Below are 16708 nucleotides of genomic sequence, written 5' to 3'. Positions count from 1 at the left end.
TACATGCATTCGGTGTGCAGTCAGTCAAAGCAGGAAAATACTGAAAAACACACCGAGTTACAATGTTTGACAACCGCAAAAACCTAAATGGCACACAGCAGAGGAGGAAAAGCAAAACAGAAACTGACAGTTGGTTTCCTCACAGCTGGATGAGCACAAAGGCATGACGTATTGGGTAAGGACGCCTTAATGTATTAAATCCATCAGTCTATTTTGGTAAAATAATAACTGTGAAGGCTGTGCTTCCGACAGGTGCTCCATGAAGATCCTTACTGCTGTGATCCAAATGGTTTAGTTGCTCCTCTCTTTCTGAAGAAGGACGCATGGATGATGCCTTGTTTTGATAAAAAGCAAATCGTGGAGAACATGAATGTGGAGATGTGTGATACTTGGAATTGCTTCCATTGTGAAAAAAGTACAGATCCTGCCCATTTCTTCAATAAATAAAGCTGCGGTGTAAATATTGCATTTTGGGTCATAGAACCTAGATCTGATGAGGAAAACTATTACACTTAAAAGGTTCTTTGAACTCATCACGGCAGTAAAGTGACAGCTCCCTTTCAGCCGAGTTTGATGGTATGCTTTTATTGTGTATGAACAGTGGGAAGGCATTCATTGGATGGTGCGTGTGTGACAGGCTGGAACATGTCCCCTCCCTCACATGTGATGCGATTCTTGTGACGTTATGAAATAATTTTATGCATTGATGTTTGTCGTAATGTAGTCAAGTTGGTGCCTGAATGAGCTGTGAGGTTATCAACCATTTATTCTCCTATTTTTGTAACAGAGGAAGCTGTCAAAGTCGACGGGTCGGGCTGAACTGCGACCCGGTGCACTCTGTTGCCCTCTGCTGAGAAGGCATAACGGGTACATGCGTTTGTTTGCATGTGCATTTTTGGCTCTGATGGGTTTGTGCGTGTGGGTCAAATGAATGTAAAAAGCAGGTGTAGATGTATGTCATAGTGATGGATGAAGATAAAGCATTAAAGGCTGGTAGTCGTCAGTGGGACCTGCCTGAGCCTCCACACATCCCAGCTGGGGCCATAACAACCGGCCTGCCCTCTGGGAACATGTGTTAAGGTGCCATTGACCTGTGGGAACATCATGCACACATAACACAATCATACATATCACAGTCTGCTGGAGTCACACACACACACACACACATACTGACGCACCGACCCCACCGATTCAACCGCATTGTCCAAGTTTGGACAACATAACGTCACTTTCTCACACTCAATGCACACGTACACCCCTTCCCAAGAAAAGGACTGTTTGACTCCTGTTTTTTTATTTTTTTATGGCCAAGAAATACAGGATCTTTATTACATGACTGACACTGACAAGGACAGGACTGTCTCTGCTTGTTGCTCTGTGCCGGGTCCCTTAGAGAGAAGCCTGTCCAATCTCTAATGACAGCGGCACGCCCCCACCACGGTAATCCTTTCAGTTTGGGTCCACTCGTGGGCGAGGAACAGGGACGTATGTGGTGTGTGGGTTGAATTACTCATTTTGTGGGGACAAAAATCTGTTCACCATGTCACATTGTATGGACTTGCCTTCTTTTTGGTGGATATATTTCACATCCCCATAACAGACAGTAAATCTTCTCATTTTAGGGTGAAGGCAAGGTTTAGATTGGGGCATGACTGTAATTTTATGTCCTCTAAAGTGATTGAAACCCAACTGAGGAGTTGTGTGTGTCTGTTTGTGTTAAAAATGTATGGATGACTAACAAAGGCCATACTGAGGAGAAAGAAAGATCACCTAGCGTGAGAGGACAGCTTTGTTAAAAGATGAAAGTCAAATAAGGGGCGATACAAACAATCTGAGCCCCTCTCACAGATACCACCTCTTTATATTATCATGTCCCTGACTCAGACCCAAACACACACACACACACACACACAGTCTTTTAGTGATGGAAATTCTCCTGACGTGCAACAGCAGGGCACCTCTCTCGGGGTTGGTAACCATAAGCACACAAACACATTCTCCTGGATCTTGTCTGTCTGTTGAGTTCAGTAAACAGACTAAGACATCATGAGTATCATTCTGAATGAGACATATATAATAACCAATGAGATCAATATTTGGATCACAATTATTCATTGAGTTGATGGACTAAATATTTTTAAATAACATGCATTTGCATTTCAGCAAACAGATGGCTGCTTTCACTTCCTGCTCCATCAAAAGAAAAGACTGGTCTTTATTCCCAGTCCACTGCCTTGAAGCAACATAAAAACGCATAACTAATCTTTCCATTCAAATTAGAATGAAAACATGCTTCTCCTTCACCTGAACTCCTCGTGTTTCATTTTGGCACGTTAAATAATCAGTATATTACTAGGTTTTACACTCTCTGTCCCTCATGCTGCACTCATTACTCTTTTATTCTATTGCTGCAGGGTACATGCACATCAATGTGACAGCCCAACCCCCCCACACACACCCCCAGAAAAAAAGTTTCGATCACCTTACTGGTAACCGGGCAATTGATGTAGAGCTCACATTTAAAGCGTCAATATCGGCATCTCGTTCATTTAGATGAGTGAAGCCGAAATGCAGGTAGTGATTATTAATCTGATTCATTGCGCTGACCTAAATCTGAAAGCACTTCCTTGTATAAAGCTACCGAGAGGACCCTAATACTTACACCACATTGGGATGTGAGAATGAGTGATTCTGAAGCAGTTTGCAGCAGATAAACACTCGCTGAGTTAATTGTGTGTGCAAATGGCTCGCCTGGGGATCAATGGCAGCTTTATGGATGGCGCGAGCCAGACGGACTGACGGACCGTCTAAAGTGCTGCAGTCAACACGGCAGCAGCCATCTTCTCCGTGTTTCCAGCGGTGCTGCATTAACTTGATAGACTTTCACCCTCATCACAGCTCTCGTCTGTTGCAATTTTTAAGTGGTAGGTATTTTTAATTGGGGTTTTTTTCTACAGTTGGCCTGACTCACATTCCATCTCTTCCCTGTAACACCTCCCCTGTCTCGCCCTCCTTAAGTCCCCATTTTCTTCGTCCCCAACCTCTTGACCTATGATTTCACTCCATAACCTCAGCACGTCAGCCATGAAAATCAGAGAAACTGTGTGTTGAAGTTTAATGGCGGCTATGGGTGCTTGTTTTGCCACTTTTTGGAGTCTTTGACAGTCTAAGAGAAAAGAAAACCGCGACCAGGAGGTATGCAAACAGATGTCTCATCGTAGCATCAGCTGGGAAAGCACTGGCACATAGAAAAGAAGATTACAATTTGACAAAGGGAATTTCATCTGAAAAACACAAGGGATTATCGCAAACTGGATTCAGGCTTTACCTAAATAAGTATGTCAACCGTTTGTAATTAAAATGCAATGAATTTAGGGCAAACAGAAGTGGAGAGGTTTAGATACTGGTCCTTTTTACGTGTGTGGAATCACCTTCACCAGCCACTTCGATATTCAGCGCCCCGCACACACGGCCCGCAGCACTCGTGCACAGACGTACATTTCAGCTGCCCCGCGAGCAGCCGACGGGACTCGCCCAAGGTGCTTCTGAAATTGAATTCAGCCGTTGCCTCTCTCATGCGATTAGCCCTTGACTTGGTCAGCACATCGGGCCCTGTGGGGGGGCTGCACAGACATGAGATAATGCCAAAACCTCTCTCTTGCTCTATCAAATTAGCAGCGTATTCGCATAAACAAGGGATTCAGTCAAACATACTGTAATCTACTCCAGGCAAAGGCAAGGTGGAGAATGACAAAAGGCTAATTTGTTTTTTGTCACACTTGAACTCACATTTTGAATTTCAGTGCTCCAAATACCAATATTATATCAAATAAGGCATTGTGTTATTAACACATTAGCAAGATTATATTGGCCTGTGGTCGGTGTGTAGTAATATACCAGAGAGGACAGAAGAGTTGTTAGGAGGCCAGGTCTAACAAAGTTAAGAGATGGGCCAAAGGAACAACTGCTTTTGAGTACAACAATTACTAGAACGTCCAACACACCCCTTTTTTAAAAAAGAAAAATGTAAATAGTTTCTAAGCTTTTTACCATTTGATTGTCTTGATGCCTACATCTTCAATTCACAATTTTCCATAATCTCATAAATCAAAAATGAAATAAATGCAATTAAGCAAACGAGCAAAGTGATTAATGCTTGAGTCCTGTTGCACGGGGGATGGAAAGAAAGAGGAAGTAAAAGATGTAAAAGGATGAGACACAGATTTGTCTTGTCACGTTCCACAGGTTTCAGATGATGGATGAAAATTGGTCGTAGTGAGGTAGGGTTTGTGACTGCTCCCCAAAGCAAGGCAAAAAATGGATGGACTTACTGATGTTGCATAAAAGCCATTTGATTTTTATGTGTTTCTATTTGGAAGTGATCAACACTTCATGTCTCACTGCTCAAATGACCACATGGTCCGGACCTCGGGCAGTGCCGCAGGCGTGCCCATTGAAAACAGCCAGGACCATATGTTGGAGTGTATGTGCTCTGTGTGTGTGTGTGTGTGTGTGTGTGTGTGTGTGTGTGTGTGTGTGTGTGTGTGTGTGTAGTGGCGTGTGTAAAATTGTGAAGCATGTGTATGTACGTCCATTCATATATGTGTCATGTTATTTGTGTGTCATATTATACGTCACAAAGCCAGCTTTAGTGCACATGTTTTATGGTCTTCTTGCTTGAGCCGTCCAGCCCACTGCCATCCTGACTGAGACAAAGGTCAGTAATCAGAGCTGTACTTTTAGGAAATGTATATAAGATTTGTGACCCCTCAGCTTCTAATTTAGTGAGAAAAAAGAAATATTATTAACACAACAATGCAAGATCCTGTGAGCCTTTAACTAATCTAATATGCACACCTCATTGCATCCAGTAATTGCTTCTTTTTTGTCATGGGCATTACACTCTATAGCTTCACAGAAACAACACAAATGGCATCACATTATGATCCGATAACAAATAAGAGACTGACCATTTCCTCTTCCTGCTCAGAAGATGACATAATCCTATTTCGGGATCTCCATCCCGTAGCCTCACACATCTCTTTCACTCTCGCCTCTCTCTCTGATTCTCCCCCGAGATCCTGTTCATTCTATGAGAAGGGCGGCTGCACATTGATCCCCAGTATCTGTGTCGGGTCAGTGGATACAGCCACACTCAGCACTTTCTGCCTAGAGAGCACCCAGGCTCTCACGGGCTACTTTTCCTAACAATCCCCTGAATACTCCCCCTCTCTCTCAGGAGGAGTGATAGGCACTCTTTGTTGACCCCCAGGGTCACCGAATGGATGTCCGATATTTAGATAATACTGGGCGTACAGTATGAGACCCTGATGCCCAGAGGCGCTGCTTCATTTGGCCGATGTCAGATGGTTTTACACAAAAGGCTCAAAGGTGAGTTACAGAGGGTGAATCACTCAGATTAGTAAATTATATAAAGGCTGGAAACCATAAACAAACGAGAGTTTGTTAAAGCAAATTCTCCTCAAAACCGAACCAGCTCGTTTTGACTGGAGACCTATGTTTAGCACCACTCTAGCATCCATTATGGTAACCCATTTCACTGAACACGTAACTTCTTCTGACAAAATGACAGATTATAAGCGCTTCAGGGGGCGGGGGGGGGGGGGGAGGAGGAGGGTGCCCGTCCTCCTGTGAGCGAGTGGACTGTATGGTGCCTTCGCGATTCCAAACGTGAGCAACCAATGTGACATGTTGCATCTCGAGCTCGGAGGGGAGCAGGAGAAGCTGCAGTCACACTGAACAGAGTCTGCTGCTAACACGGGTCTCAGGAGGCCAAAAGCATTGCATGAATGGACGAGCGGTTTAAATGCTGATCTGCACGTTGTATCTGGTGAACTGTGCATGGGCAAAATCTGATCTCCAACTGCAGGAAATCTTTGTCTTGGGGTTTACAAATATGTGTGTTCCTTCCTTTCCAGGTGCCAGAATATAGGAAACGTGATTGTACATCCCTCCTTCGAATGGTTAAAGTATAAGATATTATGTTCTTTTTTTTATCACAGAGAAGAACACAAGTTGATATCAAATTTTGAGTTGCTTCGATTAGACTTTTCACCCCTTGTTATTACAATAATTAATATTTGTAATAATAACGATTGATTACAGGGTTAGGTTAGTTGTTGTTTGATCAAACTAGGATTTTTTTTTGAAGTATCAGCTCTAATGGGTGAAATAACAGTCAAGCCTTCAATCTGTGATACAGCCAGTCTGTTTAACAATGTTAGCGTATAATCCTCAAACACTCCTTGCGACTTAGTCCAGCATCAACAACATTAGCACAACAGACTTCACAACAGAATCCTCAGAGTATCACTATTAGTTTGCTACACTAACAGTGTGTATGAATCTATTCACGCTCAATGATATTGATTTCTCAGTTTTGAAATAGCGTTACCGTTTTGTGAAATGAATACCTCTACCTGAAACACTCTGTTAACTATTCAGGTAAAAAAGAAGCGATCCTTTCGCGGGGGGCTACTCTCGAGGGTCTGTCGGTGGTGTGAGCTAGCATAGCTTAGCACGCTCTCACTGCCCGATGTCGCCCTTCCATCCTCTTCCAGTCCTTCCTGACCTCTCCAAAGCTGTGATCCTCTAAGCCCGCAGAGTTACAGTATCATTCCTCGGTTACACTAAAACCCGCACTCACACATCTAGAGCTGCGGAGTGGAGGACCAACTCCAGCGCTAAGCCTCCCAGTTGATATAATCCATCCTGCTTCTTCTCCCCCCCCTGCAATGCCCTGGGTTTGAAGCAAAGATGTGTTATCATCTGCATTTGTCTCAGATCGCCGCCACCCTGCCTTTGTTGTTGAAACCGTGTGTTAGCAATCCAGCCTGATGAAACTGGATCCACAGCAGCCTGCATTAGGTCTCCATTGTCATGTCATTCCATAGCGGGACATCTGCTCTTCCTCTGGTAACTGCCGCTTTAATCCTGCGGCAACCAGCTACCGATTCTAAACATGCACAGCTTCAGCATTCAGGGCTTGTGGTATATTGGTAAAGCCCCCCCACCCCCAGTGCCTCAACTTCTTCATCATCATCATCATCATCATCATCATCATCATCAGCAGCAGCAGCAGCACCAGTGCCACCCAGCTCCACACCGGGATGGACCGGGCCTGCTCAGGCTGCCCAGGGCTCCACCAACAGGGATGAAGGGATAAAGAGTCGCTGCTCAGGGACTGATTACTTACATCTGCCAGGCTAAATCCCCCCCCCCCCCCCCTACACACACACACACACATGTGTGCACCAACAGTACAGACACACACTTTTCCGGATGTAACAAACGCACAGATGCGTTTTCTGACATGAGCATGTGGTAAGTGGAAGACTGTGTGCTCGTCAATGCGCACGAGTGTGCGTTCAAGACTTTAATCCACCAGCTTTACATTGGTTTTCTACGTGTCACAGGCTCCAAAAGCAGTGCAGGCCAGGTCACATGAATAAATCTGTCCTGGGGAAAGGTAATGTCCACATGTAAATGCTTACGAGTGTTGAGACACTCTGAAAACTGCAGAGTGCTTCACTTGATTTGAAAAAACAGTAATAAATGGTTCTCATGTCTGAGGATGTTATTGAAATCTTTCCTTCCCCCGCCACAGTCTCTGACTTTTCTTACTGTCTGTAAATATATGATAACAATATCCAGCCGCAGCAACATATTGCCATTTTCACCTCACAGCGCTCTCTTCGGTACAGTGTTCACTTGAACCATGCCACATTGTGCCAGGTGATTTCCAATGTCTTGTAAATAAACTCTGAAGACCATTTTATTAAAGCCACACCTAGCAGACTAACACTTGTCAATCTTTGACACAATGCATCTAGTAGAATATTTAAACAAAGCAACTAACTCAACACTGAAAAAGAAAAAGTGTTGATTTATTTATTCCTGCTTGTGTATGTTGTGTATTTGTTAATGACGAGAAAACTGTGGTTTTAGACCAGGCGTTGAATTTTTTTTTGTTGATGTTTCCAAAAACATGATTAGAAGGTGGAAATTCAGCCGACTGTATACAAAACAAATGTCAATGGATGGACAGCTGCAACACGGAACCATAAAGTCACCAAATAATAATTTTCTCGTGATCTCCCATTGATTGTCGCTATTAGAAGGCTGGCATCACTAATAAACACCCCTAGCGGGCCTGCAGCTCATCTTTCCGTCCCGGGGAGCAGAAAGAGGGAAAAAAAAATCAAATTGCTCATAAGAGCATATTAATCCCGTGGCCTGAGCACATGCCGCCTGTGGGGGGCTTACCTCTGTCAACAGTGATTGGTGTGCTCTTGCACAGAGACACACCTGTGCACATACACTATGCTGAATAGGTGCAAGATGGGAAAAACAAAAGATGTGGGAAAAACGGGTGATTATGATGATGAATCATAAATATTCGTATTATGTAGCGTGCATTCATTTAAGTCGCAAGTCAATGCCATAAGAGCATTCCAAAACAGTTGTCATGTAGCTGAATTGTTAAACAGATATGTCAAACTGCAGCATCGTTATGCATTGGCATGGCAAATCTATGATGCAGCATGCTACAAACTCCTCAATTGTATTGTGTCCTCAAAGGCATCTCAATACACGAGGCCACTGTGAGTACTGCTGGAAGCCCAAATAAGCCATCAAGTGCACACCTACAACGTCAAATCACGCACTGATTGAGTTATGAATAAACTTCAACTAAAAATCAAGTTAACGTAAATTATTATTATTGTTATTGTTGCCAAACAGAGGTTCTTTTGGAGCTGCAATGAGATGAGTGTGACGACAGCGCACACCCAATTACCGCCATCTTCAGGCACGATGAGAAGAAGCCTCGGAATCGTTAAAAGAAACCCTGATTCGTGACTGAAAATATTGATATCTCGGAGCCACCTTCCGCCCTACACACATCTTACGAACTGACGATAACAACGAAAAAAGAGCAAATGCAACGTTTTTATTTTAAATCCACTCAGGTGTCGGGAATGAATGACTCGTGTGACACGGCAGAGAGTCCGTGGAGTAACACACACTACGCACCGTCAACGACAGGCGACAGCAGCAAGACAGAGGCAACTCAGATGTGGGCGATGTTGTCATTGAGGGAAGGCGGTAGGGGGGTGTGGGGGGGGGGGCGTTGTGCGCAACGAAAAAGAAATGCAACCAAGTTGTACATAAACCAAACACACCAGAACCAGCGTTTCCCCTTGGACGCGCAATGTGTGGAGCGCTGCGGGCCAGTGCGCACGTCCACATCCACCACAAGCTCGCGCGCGCTCACCCACACACAAGCTATATACACAAGTGTTTCAAGTCAAGCCCGAAAGCCCCAAGTCGGAGCCCGAACAGCAGCTGCAGCAGCAGCTTAGTGGGAGGATTTAGTCTGTAGGTTTACCTCGGTGTCATAGATTTCGGTGATGAGGGAGAACGAGTACTTCCTGGACTCCCGTATGTGCTTGATGGCCAGTTGGACCGCGGGCTGGATCCCCTGGCTGATGCTGCTCATCAGGGCCGACTCGTTCATGGGCATGAGCACCATAATGGGCAAGTTTTCCCCGTCCCTGGAGAACCAGCTGTTGTCCTGTCCGTGTTTGGTGCGGTCGTTGCACACCTTGGCCAGGGCAGGGTGGAACAGCAAAACAGAGAGGAGCAGGCATCCCGTCGGGAGGAACACCCCATAGCCCCTGCAGTCCCTCCGGGCTGGAGCCATGCTACCTTGCTTGGTGACCAAAATGCAATTGCCCACACTATACGCTCACTGTTTGGGCATCGCGAGCTCGTCCGGGATGCTTAGACGCCCGATGCTCAAGTAAATACTATTTTTTTAAACAGCAGCAGACACGTCCGCCGCAGCAGCAGCCTCTGCAGTGGGCAAACTCGCCGTGCGGATTATGAATGCCAACTGAGAAGAAGAAGAAGAAAAATATGTCTTGTCTGTAGCGGTACCTCCGTGGGAATATTCCAAGGGCGCAGCGATCCGCGTTATTGCGTTTTGGTCTCCGTCATCCAAACGATCTGCTGTCAAAAAAAAAAAAAACACCAACGGTCTCCACCTCCTCTTTCACCTTTGAATTGAACCACCAATCCCAGAAGCACAATAACGTCCTGAAGGATGCCCCCCCCCCCCCCCCCCCCCGAACACGGAGAAGACCCCCGGTGAGTGCAGACAGGTTATCAATCACTCTCGCTGACAGCCGCTGCGGACACAAAATCACCTCCGAAGTAAATTCCAAGCCAAGCGCTGGCTTTCGGCTGCTTCACGTGACAAACTAGGAGACAACGAAGCGACACGGGTTACAGTGACTGAAAATAAACAGGATGGCGCCGAAAGCTTGACAGCGAAGGTCCGAGGCGGAGATGTCGACAGAGTCTGCCTTGACAGCCCGTGGGACCGGAATGCTCATCTCCGATGGTGCGTCAGAGAAGCGCTGAAACCGCTGCTGCTCCTGCTGCTGCTCGCCGTGCGCGCAAGAGGGAGCACTGAATGTGGAGGAGGAGAGGAAGAGAGAGAGGGAGGGGGAGTAGATGGTGAAGGGGGGGGGGGGGGGGCGGTTACAACAGCCCGGTGGAAAGGCTGCATGGACCTTATGCAGAGTAGACTCACTGTAACCTCTATGTTACAGCGAGACGACTTATCAGACATGCACGGAGCCGGCTGTTAAGAATATATGCACGTGCACAGCTGTGTCGTGCACTGCTAGTGACTTGTTCATATGTGTGTCCTATGAGGTGGAGAGATGCGAAGCAGGGCGGCTGGCATTTGATTCCACACGTAGACACACCTGCTGCACCCCTACCTGCCGAGCCGTCTTTGAGCGTGATACATAAGAACTGAGTGGGTTTGCATCTCAACCCCCGAGGATGAATCGAACATTCCTGCCATACAACCAATAAACCAAACCCCAAAAAATCTGAATCTTTACTGGACAGCAACTGAGAGGGCTTTGGTTCAGTGACGTTTAGACATCCCTGGTTTGTGAGTTCAAAAGCTCAGCTCAATACACGGGGCTGGAGATGGAAGGCTGTGTGCAATTGGTTTTTGGAAATCACACAATGTTTGGGAAACACTAGATTCTGATCTAGGAATTTACGAACTACAGCTAGCAAACCCTCTGGGGAGCCTCTGCGCTGTCCGTGGTGCTGCCCCGCTCCCGTTGACATGTGTACATGAGCCCGTACGGTCATGTGCTATTTCTATTCCCGTCTGTGTGCAAAACAATAACCGCTTCCTCAGGCCCCCAAGGTCCAAAAAACAGGCAATTATTTCAATAGTTAATACGTCACGTTGTCAAACAGGGAGGGTGAATTAAATATGATGCCACACTGTTCCACACATGTGGGGTATAACAGCAAATCCTTTTCAAGTCACAAGCCGCAGACTGTATTTAAAGAGAGAATTCACTTTGACCTACGCAATTATATCACGTGTACAACTACAATCAGCGTCAAGGTGGATTGCTTATTCAAACAAAGAGCCTGAAAAAAAGCTAAATGTTTACCCCCGCACCCCCCCCCTCCATTCAGGATGAGGATGACCATGGCACAAGGCATAAAGAACGCCTTGTTATGATCACTGGATGTTTATGCAGGTGCACCGAAGCCACTTAACAAACGATTTACACTTGAGGCACAAGGTTCAGCGCAGATTGCTGCTCGTCATGTTCAAATGTGATATTGACAACCACAGTGTGTTATCATTATGGAGGGTAATGGCAGCATACGCAGTGCTGTTAAAACATACCCATTCCAAGGTTAGCAAATTAAATATCTCTGTAGGCTTGCTGCTAAATGCATAATAAAGCAACCTATGCATAGTTAACCCATAGAATGATATTTACCCCTCTGCTAATGCAATCAATTTCCCCACTCTTCATTAGGGGCATAAAGCATAAAGTGTTCACGATTGATGTGGCAGAGCTGACCCCGCTGGCAACTTAAAATATAGGTCATTTATCACAAGGATGCATGCAAACACCACACAGTGGAACTGGGTATAGGGGCTGAGAGGATTTCTGAAGTATCTAGGCCTTTCTCTCCAACAACCACATGAAAGATTTTCCCAGATCATTCACTGAAATAACGGGCGCAAAAGTTGCAAGTGAAAGTGCAAAGAGTGTGAAAGTATAATTCAGAAACAAAAAGTTTTATTTTATGCACTTTGTGTTCACTCACACAACACAATCCATCCCACAGCTCCATTTTCTTTCTCCTCTTTTTCATCCTTCTTTCCTATTCAGAGTTTTCCAGATAAGGAAGTGGGTCAAGATTTCCTCCCAACTGTTTGTTTCGCACAAGACATCGTCCCGCCGTCCTTAAAATATTTCCACCAACATCAAGACGGCAGCGAGTTAGCGATACGTCGTGCAGTGCAGACGGGCCAGGAGCCGCAGCATCAAACAGCAAACTCCACTTGCTTAAATGCAAGGTGAGGGAACGGGTAAGAGCTGTGGAAAATAGAGGTCCTTAATAAGCACGTGGTTTGTATGATAAACACCCCCAGGTAGGCAGAACTCTCAAGAATCAATTAACGCCTCTAAATTCACTGTTTTCATTTATTTATTTTCTGATGTAGACATGGTACACGTTCAACGAATGATTGTTGCAAACGGCCGAATTAAAATGTCCATTTCATTTCAGGTCATGAATCATTCATTAAGCATTTAATCACGGCTCCGCGATCTGCCCGTTCTCAGTAAGCGAGATGTCGAGCCAATACATCACCACTAAGTTGAACGCACTTGTGCGGTATGAAGGTCACGCGGCAAAATAGTTATGTTTTATTTCTTATCCAAGATGGAAGTACATTGTGGTGGCGGGTGTGGTTTCAGCCCGGCTGCAGGTGGGAGAGAGGGGGAGTGGCTCGGGGAACAGTGCCAGGTGAAAATAATAACAATCACCTGGGGATAATGACATGTGTGTGTGTGCTCTCCCCTTTATAGCAGTGAGGCAGGGGCGAGCGAGGGGGGGGAAGACCGACCGAGCGAGCGGCGTTCCTGCGAGCGGAAGTAAAATAAATATATTTAAACCGACCACCCTGTCATCGTGTGTCTGTGTCCGGAGCCCTACCGACCCACCCCTACAGTGGCACCCAACGTGGGGCATGGCGGATGAGGGACAGCAGGCGATGCCGGCCCAACCTGCGCTGGCACTGGGCCAGATGATTGGGGAGCTGGCGGCGATCCAGAGGGACCAGGCCGAGGCTAACCGGCAGTTCCTGGGTGCGCTCCAGGCCCAGGTGGGGAGGCAGGCCCAGGCGCTGGAGCTATTGGTGTCGCGGTCGGGACCCCCGCTACCACCACCGGGCCCGACGGCGATGGCGGGCCTGACCCTCCACCGGATGACGGCAGAGGACGACGCCCAGTCCTTCCTGGAGGCCTTCGAGGCGACGGCGGAGGCATGCTGCTGGCCGGAGGAAGAGTGGCCGGTCAGGCTGGTGCCCCTCCTGACCGGGGAGGCGCAGACGGCGGCCATGGGGCTCCCCCCGGCGGCTCGGAGAGACTATGCGGCCGTGCGGAAGGCCGTGGTCGACCGGCTGGGGCTGCTGCCCGAGGACCACCGGCGGCGATTCCGGGGGGCCAGGCAGGGGCCAGAGGATCGGCCGTTCACCTACGGGCGGCGGCTCCGGGACGCCGCCGCCAGGTGGCTCCGGCCGACGGGGGTGGAGACAGCGGCAGAAGTCCTGGAGGCGGTGGTACTGGAGCAGTTCGTGGAGGGGCTCCCGGCCCGGACGGCGGCGTGGGTCCGGTACCACCGGCCACCGACGCTGGAGGCGGCCACCACCCTGGCCGAGGACCACCTGGCGGTGCACCGCAGCGGACGGGGCGGCCGGGAGGGAGCGCTGCCTGCGACGCAACCGGCAGCAGCGCCAGCCGGAGGGAGCCCGCAGCGGACCACGGAGCGGCCCACACCGGCCCCACGTCGGCCGCCGGCAGCTGTACACCGGGACCCCCCGACCGCAGCAAACCCCGGCACCCTTCCTGACCCAACGGGAGGTTCTCAAACGCCAGGGCAGGAGTGCTGGAAGTGCGGGCGGCTCGGCCACCTGCGGAGGGAGTGCCCGCTGATGGAGGTGGGGCAGGTGATCCGGGTCGCCGGCGCTCCATCACCCTCCCCCGGCCCGGGAGCGACGTACCGCGTTCCGGTAAGAATCCAGGGGGGTACACGCCAGGCGATGGTGGATTCGGGCTGCTCGCAGTCCATGATACATCAGAGCCTGGTTCGGCCAGGGGCATTGGTAGAAGCGTCGCGGGTGAAAATTAGGTGTGTGCACGGGGACATTCATGAGTATCCCATAGTGTCCGTCGAACTTAGGTTCAAGGGGAGAAAATATAGAATAAAGGTCGCGGTTAGCTCCCACCTGACGCACTCCGTAATTTTGGGGACGGATTGGGAGGGATTTAACACGCTAATGGGAGAGGCTGCGGGGGTGCGTTCACGACCGACAGGGACATGCGGTATTTGTGCTGTGCTCAGCGGTGACGCGAGGTCGTCCGACGCCGCCGGGGGAGGGGGGGAACCGGCGGAGCCTCCCGAGGAGACTCCGGCGGTTCCCGAGTTCCGCGCCATGGAAGATTTTCCACTCGAGCAGTCTCGTGACGATACTCTACGCTCAGCCTACGACCAGGTGATAAAAATTGATGGTCATTTGGTGCGCCCTGACGTAGCACTGTCGTACCCGCACTTCTCATTGATTAGGGACAGGTTGTACAGAGTGAGTCGTGACACTCGAACGGGGCAGGAAAACACCCAGTTGCTGGTGCCGAAAAGCCGCCGGGAAATGATTTTCCAGGCGGCTCATTATAATCCGATGGCGGGTCACATGGGATACGGGAAAACACTAGACCGGATAATGGCCCGATTTTATTGGCCAGGCATCCGGGCGGACGCGCGCCGCTGGTGTGCGTCCTGCCCGGAGTGTCAGCTAGTCAATTCACCAGCCATCCCGCGTGCCCCGCTGCGGCCTCTACCGCTGGTGGAGGTCCCGTTCGAGCGCATCGGCATGGATCTAATCGGGCCATTCCACCGGAGCGCACGCGGATACCGCTTTGTGTTAGTCCTCATGGATTATGCAACCCGGTATCCGGAGGCGGTGCCATTGCGCAATATCTCTGCAAAGAGCGTCGCGCAAGCACTGTTTCAGGTCATCTCCCGGGTTGGAATCCCGAAAGAGATTCTAACAGACCAGGGCACCTCGTTCATGTCGCGCACACTGGGAGAACTTTACGGGTTACTGGGCATTAAGTCCGTCCGCACCAGCGTTTATCATCCCCAGACTGACGGGTTGGTGGAGCGGATGAATAGGACGCTGAAGTCCATGATTCGTAAATTTATTAGCGACGATGAACGTAATTGGGATAAATGGCTTGACCCTCTGTTGTTTGCAGTCCGGGAGGTCCCCCAGGCCTCCACCGGGTTTTCTCCCTTTGAGCTTCTGTTTGGCAGATCACCAAGAGGGGTGCTGGATCTTATTAAAGAAAGCTGGGAGGAAGGTCCGAGCCCCGGGAAAAACGAGATCCAGTACGTCCTGGACCTACGAGCAAAGCTCCACACACTGGGTAGGATGTCACGAGAGAATTTGCTCCAGGCCCAGGAACGACAACAGCGGCTGTACAACAGAGGAGCCAAGCTGCGAGAATTCACACCGGGAGAAAAGGTACTTGTATTACTTCCTTCTTCCAACTCAAAACTCCTGGCTAAGTGGCAAGGGCCCTTCGAGGTCACACGCCGGGTGGGGGATGTTGATTATGAGGTGGTGCGGTCTGACAGGGGCGGGGCTACACAAATATACCACCTCAACCTCCTGAAACCCTGGAGGGAGGCGGAGTCTGTTTCTCTGATTTCCACAGTATCGGAAAGAGAGGACCTGGGGCCGGAGGTGCCAAAAGCGGCCAATCCCACCCCGCTCCCGTGTGAGGGTCATCTCTCTGAGGACCAGAGAGCAGACATTGCCCAGTTGCAGGAGCGGTTTGCTGATGTGTTCTCCCCCCGGCCAGGCCGCACCGACCTGATAGCGCACCGAATCGAGACACCCCCGGGGGTGACGGTGAGGTCACGACCCTACAGACTACCCGAACACAAAAGAAAAGTGGTTCGGGAGGAATTGGCGGCTATGTTGGAGATGGGTAATAGAAGAGTCCAACAGCGCCTGGTGCAGCCCCATCGTTCTGGTGGCCAAGAAGGATGGGACTGTGCGGTTCTGCGTGGACTACCGCAAGGTGAACGACGTGTCACGATTCGATGCTTACCCAATGCCCCGGGTCGACGAACTCCTGGACCGGCTGGGCACTGCACGTTTTTTTACGACCCTGGATTTAACTAAGGGCTACTGGCAGATTCCCCTGTCCCCAGAGTCCAGAGAGAAAACGGCTTTCTCCACTCCGTATGGTTTGTACCAATTTACCATGCTTCCCTTCGGATTGTTCGGTGCTCCGGCCACGTTCCAGCGCCTCATGGACAGGGTGCTGCGTCCGCACGCCGCATATGCAGCCGCCTACCTGGATGATGTCATTATCCACAGCACCACCTGGGCGGAGCATGTGCGGCGGGTGGACGCGGTGCTGGAGTCGTTGAGGCGGGCCGGGCTCACCGCCAACCCGGGGAAGTGTGCAGTTGGACGGAGGGAGGTACGGTATTTGGGGTACCACTTGGGGGGGGGGCAGGTGCGTCCCCAGGTGGACAAGACAGCGGCAATTGC

General features: G+C 49.3%; 1 protein-coding gene across 1 annotated transcript in view; it reads right to left on the bottom strand.

Moving 5' to 3' along the window:
- gabbr2 (gamma-aminobutyric acid (GABA) B receptor, 2) overlaps positions 1-10139 on the bottom strand; it is a 134131-nt gene extending 123992 nt beyond the window's left edge. The window contains exon 1 of the mRNA XM_037473636.2: positions 9410-10139. Within this exon, the coding sequence (XP_037329533.2) occupies positions 9410-9724 (315 nt within the window). The 5' untranslated portion in view covers positions 9725-10139. The remainder of the gene's footprint in view (positions 1-9409) is intronic.
- Positions 10140-16708: the final 6569 nt, after the last annotated feature.

The sequence above is a fragment of the Pungitius pungitius genome, chromosome 17, assembly GCF_949316345.1.
Source record: "Pungitius pungitius chromosome 17, fPunPun2.1, whole genome shotgun sequence".
Taxonomy (NCBI): Eukaryota; Metazoa; Chordata; class Actinopteri; order Perciformes; family Gasterosteidae; genus Pungitius; species Pungitius pungitius.
Note: the sequence above shows the minus strand (reverse complement) of the source record. Positions and strands in the feature narration are given on the sequence as shown.